This window comes from Phodopus roborovskii, unplaced genomic scaffold (genome assembly GCF_943737965.1).
Source record: "Phodopus roborovskii unplaced genomic scaffold, PHOROB, whole genome shotgun sequence".
NCBI classification, from domain to species: Eukaryota; Metazoa; Chordata; class Mammalia; order Rodentia; family Cricetidae; genus Phodopus; species Phodopus roborovskii.
The window spans coordinates 10,759,877-10,767,200 of record NW_026125278.1 but is presented as its reverse complement, the minus strand read 5'-3'; the positions used below and the strand labels follow the sequence as shown (position 1 = coordinate 10,767,200).

The following is a 7,324-nucleotide window of genomic DNA, read 5'->3' as shown; positions in this document are numbered from 1 at the left end:
CAAGGAACACTACAGATAATCTTGAATGCTATTGTGTTTCCTCCAAAATTTTAAGTGACCTACTTCTTACAAGAACACTACATCGCAGGTTCTATTGTCTGTATTTCATAGACAACTGAGGCTCTGGACTGTGACTCCCTAACCGCCGCGGAGAGGAGCTGCCCTTGTTGAGGTTTGCCTGCAGCCCTGCCTGGATCCACAGTGCTGACATGCTTTGACGAAAGGGAAGCTCTAAGACACGCTCAGTCCTTCAGGAGAATCTGTGAAACTGCCCTGAGTGGGAAGATGGACTCGGGGAGCATTCCGTGGCTTGGCAGAGGACTCTTCCCTGGAAGAGCAGGCAGCAAGGCTATTTTGAATAATTACTTCCCTTGGGTCACACCAGGTCTCTCTGAAAAGCCTTCTGCATTAGATTGAGTGAAAGATGTAGTTGTCATGATTGCCGAGTGGGTTGAAGTGGCAGAATGAATGACCTCCTCAGCACAGTGCCTCTCTCCAGGAGCCAGGATGCACACAGAAACAGGGGAATTTTAGGGTAATTTGAGCAATATTTGCAGTGGTTGCAACACATGACCGTTTCCTCACAGCAGGCTGTGGTAGCAGGGAGTCTTTTTCAGGGCTCTGTCTTATCGCCCAAAGCCTCCAAAGCTTAACTGACTGCCAGGATAATTAACCCTCTTGCATCCTGAAGGTTCCTTTAGATCCACTTCCAATACATTAAGGAAAAGAAAGAAAACAATCATTTTCAGGTTGATCAGCCTGGCCCTTGGATGCTGATACATGGCAAATTGCAGCCCAATAGGAAACAAAACCATATTTCTCAAGGACAATATTGAAAGGAACCTGTTATTTTTTCGCTTATTTTTGAGTGCATGAAATTGTAATATACTTTGTAGATTTTATTATTTGCCGTGCCTCCAGGTGGGTGGTTGAATCCAAAAGCACAGTATCCCATTACTAGAAGAGATCTGTTGTAGCTAACCCTCTTATTTTATATTAATCATGGCTCTGCCACAAACCTACCATGTATGCTCCCTGAATACTAAACGAAACATTCTAAATACTAAGTATAAGATCCACACCTTCAGATTTCCCATTGACCTTAATGCCTGCTCAAACCCATGATGAATAATACCCATGTTTTTCCCTAAATGAAAATGACTACCGTCTTTGTAGCTCTCAAATTCATAACAGTTTCCATTAAATACTTGCAGAACAAACGACCTTTGCTCAGGGGAGAACGTTACTACCTTAGACAGTTTTGTGCTACTATATCAAAATACTGGGCATAGTTAACTATAAAAAGAAGAAAGGTTTGTCTTGGTCTCTCCTTTCAGAGTTTTCAGAACATGGTCCACTGGCCCTGCTGTGTAGTGCCTGTGGTAAAGAAGGCATTACACATGGCTGTGACATGTGACGTAGCGATCTGTTAACCTCATCGCTACTGGGAAGCAAATTAAGAAGAAAAGGGGGTGAATAGGTCCCCACAACCCTCCTCACTGGTGTCTCTACCAACGAACTCACTTCTTTCCATTTGGACAAACTTTCTAAAGGTTTTGGTAGCTTCTGATAATTCATTCCCAACAAGGAAATAAATAACCATTGGTTTAGTACTTTTGGCACCACTGCTAGCCATGCAGCACATGCAGTTTTATTTCTGAACAATACTGGGCTCCTGCAAATGTATTATTGCAGTATTGCAGACTGGATGCCAGCTGTGTGGTTTATGGTTCACCCTTAATATGGAATATGATTCAGCCACTAAAAAGAATGAATGAGCTATTAGGTAGTAAAAGCAAGCAGCATAGATAATTTTATACCAAGAGCTCATATTAGTGACTTCAGTATGATGATGTGAATAGGATGGGGGATGTGGAAGAATAAAAATCAGTTTGATAAAGCAAAGTGCTTGTCTCACGGTGTGAGTGGGTGACAGAAATGTGTGGGGGTAAACAAGGAAAAGAAGAGAGAAAACACTTCTCTGAGGCTCATGGTGTGTACTGGTTTCAAGATGAAAAAATATTGCAATCCTAGAGAAAAAAAAAAAAGGTGTGTGTGTGATGCTTCTTCCAACAGAGACACAAGTTTATAACTGTGGCTGGAAGATGCTCTGGGAAGGTCAGAAGCTGTGAGTGGCCCGGGTCCAGCCTTTTAGTCCCATATCCCTGTGAAAATTAAACACAGCAGCAGAATTTATCAAAAGATTATCCATGTCCATTTCAGTGACAACAGTTTTTTTTTTCTCCCCGTAAATGACATTATTAGATCGAGGCCTCTAACTTCTGTAATCTAATACTCAGGGGTCTTATGCTTGAGCACTGAGTGTCTACTTCACAACGAACCTCACAAGTGCTGTGTAGTCATGCCCAGTCTGTGACTCAGCGCAGGGAGGTGGAGGCAGTCAATCAGGAGTTCAAGGTCATCCTCTGACACACAGTGGGTTCAAGTCCAAGCTCAGATACAGGACATCATGTCTCAAATGAGGAAGTACAAACTAATGCTGTAATGACTGTGGGAATAAGAACCAGCCCAAGGTTTGCAGGAGGTGGCCTTGAGTGACAGATGCACTTTGCATGGGAGAGAACACTACAGGTGTAAGAAAACCCTGCTCAAAAGGGGTGCTCTTTCTGGCCATTCTGAATTCATAACTCATGATTTCCTCAAATGTTCCATGCTGGGTTAATCAGACAGGTTGAAGTAGGGATTCTAGGAACATATGCCTAGAGTGTTTATTTACCCAGTATATAAAAAGCCCTGAACTCAACCTCTAGCACTTAAAAAATACATATAAAGGATCATAGTTTGTAAGGAGTTTAGGATGCATTCAGTAAATTTGATCAAATACACAGACAATCATCAAATACACCGATTGACAAGGCTATAGAAATGGTGCTCTTGTCATGAAATTAGCATGTGAAGTTTGTTGGACATTCTTCGTTTGGGGGCAATGAAGTGTTTCCTTCCTGACTGCTGTGTGCTTTTTCATTCATTTCTTTTTTTCCCTAAACACAATGTAAAAATAAACAGAAATATGTACAATGGATTATGATTTATTTCTTAGTTGTAGCACGTTTCCGTAGACAGGATTTCTCTGACACTTCTTTATTGTCTATCTTACTGTTTGAGGTCTGACTCTTGAGATCCTCCAAACCCCCTATGTCCATTTATTTCTGACGGGGAGCAGAGTTTGTATGTCAGCCATTACTGGTGACTATGTGCTTGGGGTTAAGAGGCTGAGTTTACTTTCCTAAGGTGTGTGTCACTCTCCATCATATGAGAGAGGGAGAGGGGTTCACAGATATGGAGTGTGAAATATTTTACCACTGGGCAGGCTCTGCTTACATCCCTGGAGTTCTGTCTTGGAAAATCTGAGTCCAGGTACAGCATAAGCTTATGTTGTGTTGGTGACCCGATTCTGACGCCTCCTCTACACTCTTTTGAAATTATACGGGAAAATTTCTAAACTGACTTGTGATGTCTGACACAAGGGCATGGGACAGGGGGAGAATGCAGTGTTCAGAGCTGTTACCATACCTGCGCCATGTGCAGGAGGCGTGGGTAAGTAGACTGTGTTCAGAAAGCACACAAGAAAAAAAAGGAGGAAAGGACTTGGCACAAATTCACGGGCTATTGTAGAAGTGCGTTTCACAAGTTGTCACAAGGAGACTATTTCAGGGATGGAGAAATTGGACAATCATGAAAATGTTTTTACCCTTAGTATGAATAGTAGCTTAATCAAAAGTGTCAGTGTATAAATATTTCCTTTCTTCGTTCCTGATTGTAATGTGAGGTTCTTTGTCCCAGGTTGGCCCAGAAGCACGTAGACTCTGTATTAGTTATAAAGCTGTTGGCCGGTGACTAGGGCTTTTTATTTGGCTAACTCTGTCTTAACTACTAACCCATTCTATCAAACTAAGTATGTCCATGTAGTCTTATGGAGAAGGATCTGAACCTCTACCCTCCTTTGGTGGCTCACAGAGAAGAGAGTGATTTCCTGTTTGTCCCCATCATCCTATAGGTACCTCAAAAATGAAATGAAGTGCAATGAATTAAAATAACATAAATAAAAGATCAAAAATTCAGTGGCATCCAATAATAGAATTTTATTGCTTGGCCTCCCTGGAAGTAAAAGACCCAAAATGGGTGACCCAGACTAAATAACAGCACGCTTCTGCTGACTTCCATGGGGCAGCTGAGCCCAGCTGACTGCCAGCTCACTTCCCAATGGCAGCTCTTCTCCTTCTGGCCGCCCACCGTGGTCACAGGTTCTGAAGAACAGTGTATGGATATATGGGGATGGCTATTCTGTCTACCACATGGGATAGCTTTGTGTCCATTGATACCCCATTTCTACAGTACTATCCTGGAATGACAATTGCAGGTTCAGCGTGTAAGAAATGGGGAGATGAAGTGAAATACAAAGTCCTTCTTAGCGGATGAGCGGTCTTCTTGGGAGCACAGCCCAGCCAAACAGTGGCAGTACAGCCCCCCCAAGCAGACATTTTATTTGAAGGAGAAGACATGTCAGACATCATCCAACAGCCATACGATTAAATTAAAATCACAGTGTCCTGTGAATCACATTCTCAGGAAGGTGAGATGACTCATTTCTGAAAAAGGTCTGCTGTTCATTTGTGTAAGAGAATAGCTCAAGGCCACATGTTTAAACAAATCAGCTTTGGTAGGTAGTAGGAAATTGTCTGAAAATCTACAGTACTCAGGAACTTCTTTGCTATAAATTATGGTTTAATGGTGCATCCATTCTGATCAGAAAATAATTACAATTCACTTTATGAATACTTTAAACTTACAATACCCTCTCAAAAACTGTCAATTAAAAGGAATTGTTACAACATGAGTTATATTATTTGTAAGATTAAAAACAATGAAGTATTCAAGTATATTGCTCTAATATGAAAAGATAATTTTCACAACAGTAAAAATAAAAGTAGACAAAATGCTTTACACCCTACTTATGCACTAAAAACATAAACAGTATTATAATGTAACAAATTTGTGTTTTACTGATTGTATTTTTGAAGTCTCAGTCTGAAGAATAAAAACATTTTGGAGACAAATCTAATGTTAGTGTAAGAACATACATCCTGCACATTTCATTTGTAGGGATTTTTCTTCATTTGCTTTTTAGAATAAAAAATGATATGGATATAGCAAATTCAGGCCTGGCTCTTTTAAGTTCAGACCAATTCCCAAAGTGCTAGGATGTATTTTTCCCCATTATGTTGTCTTGAAATTTTCTCATCAAGTTTTGAGAAAGCCAGGTTTATTGGGATGACAATTCCTTGTCAGAGAGGCCTTCCTCACTGTTTTGTATTCTGCCTCTCCAATTCTCTTATGTTCCCCTTTCTGCAACAGAGCTCATTACTAACGTGGTAGGGACTCGTTTGAAAGGCAACATGAGTCACAGAGATATCAAGCCAGTGGCTTCCTTCAGGACATTCATATATTTCTTATGTTAGGAGGAAATCTTTCCTTGGGCACAGTGATATCACTCCAGAGAAACCAATTACTTTCCAAATATCTGCAGCACTATTTTTGACATATCTAACTATATCATATAGGAAAACACGCTGTAGCTCTCTGGTCCTTAATTTCATCTCCCATTAACTCCATCTTTTATACTCTGAACAGAAACACAAATTTGTAATTAATTACTAACAATAAAAGGATAGGTTGATTTTTATACACAGGTTATCTGAAGCTTGGAGTTTTCATTTCATCGCTGCTATAATTACCAGGAAATTTCTTTGTTTACCTTAAACAGCCAAAACAACAGGGGACATTTTTGAACAATCTATAATATTCTTCTTGAATCTTGAGGGAAGAGAAAAGAAAAAATACTGCATCATTAAGACAATCTCATGCTATTATTTTCTAGGCACAATAAAAGGCCATATTTACTTTACTGAAGTATTATTGCTGTTTGAATATAATAATATATTCAAGTGACTATAAATTATATTGCATCTATTATATTAAATTATGCATATTAAATAACAAGGGTTTTTGCAAGGCATATTTAGATATGAATACTTCATTCTGGCATTTTAAAGTGAAAATTACATTAATCATTGTTATATATTTAGAATGGACTACAATTAGGCAATGAAAGTTGAAAGTCACAAATCTTTAAGGCTAAAAATTTTCTATCAGTTTGGAAGCATGCTACATGAATATAATCTAGTTTTGACTAAAATGTTTGGACTACTTACCTTTCTAGATAAAACACATAGGAACAAGAAAATGAACATCCCTTGGAAGGCATTGCTGACTGTGAAGAGGTAAGCTGTTACCACAGAAGCATGTACCACATGGAGTACCCCGAAGATCCAGGTGGTGCCCAGGAGGAAGAGGAGGGCCAAGGCTCCTCTGGCACAAGACCTGTAGTGCATTTGAAGAGCTTCAGTTAGAACCCATGCAAGCCCACATAATGTATCCTACACTTCCCCCAGTTTTTCTAAGGATTCATGTAATAAGTATTTTATGATCAGAAAGGTCATAAATGACTTAGATAATGACAGCTGGCCTGTGTTTCGATGTGATAGCATTTAGGGCAAATACCTTCCTGTTCAACCTAGAATCTACTTCAAATATTAAGGCCTCATTATTAAAATGTACCATTTTTGAAAGAAACTTAATTTTAAAATATTTTAAACTGGCATACCGCAGTAGGCAGGCTTTGATTCTCTGTCTACTGTGACAGTAGTTCTTGAAGAGCACCCCGTGTGGAAATGCACTTAATATCATCTAAAGTGGCTTTTGGCTTGTGCGTAAGTTCAGTAGCGATGAAAATACAGAATACAAATCTAGAATTTGTCATTGTTGCATTTGCAAGGTAGTAACTTCAAATAAACTTATACCAGTGTTTTAAAATTTAAAGAAAATATGCATACATATATTAAGCTATTGATATTTTCAACCAGCTGTCAATGACTTCAGGTAAAACAACATTATATCTTTCTCACTAGGGTCATGGCCTTGAAAATGACGCTACTAGGTACCACATGGCCGTGGCTTTAAAACCAGCACTCGGTGAGGCCACCAGAGTTACCTAGGGAAAACATGTCTTGGAAAATCAAACACTAAAACAAACAAACAAAAAGCGAAAGAAAAAAACGTAAGTAAAAGAAGCAACTGAAGCTTCCTGTCTTACTTTCACTCAAATCGGTAGAGCCACTGGTGCATTATTGCAGGTGGGTTAGCAATGCACCACAAAATATGCAGCATTTTGAAATTTATTGAAGCCTGGAAACAACATGAAACTGTAAAGAACTTAAAGAAGATAATCATCCAAACAGTTGCT

At 39.4% G+C, this 7,324-nt stretch overlaps 1 protein-coding gene across 1 annotated transcript in view; it reads right to left on the bottom strand.

Moving 5' to 3' along the window:
- Positions 1-4,725: 4,725 nt before the first annotated feature.
- Positions 4,726-7,324, bottom strand: part of Adgrl4 (adhesion G protein-coupled receptor L4) — a 91,393-nt gene continuing 88,794 nt past the window's right edge. Inside the window, exons 14-15 of the mRNA XM_051195361.1 lie at positions 6,234-6,402; positions 4,726-5,835 (exon numbers count right to left, since the gene is read on the bottom strand). Of these exons, the coding sequence (XP_051051318.1) occupies positions 5,773-5,835; positions 6,234-6,402 (232 nt within the window). The 3' untranslated portion in view covers positions 4,726-5,772. The remainder of the gene's footprint in view (positions 5,836-6,233; positions 6,403-7,324) is intronic.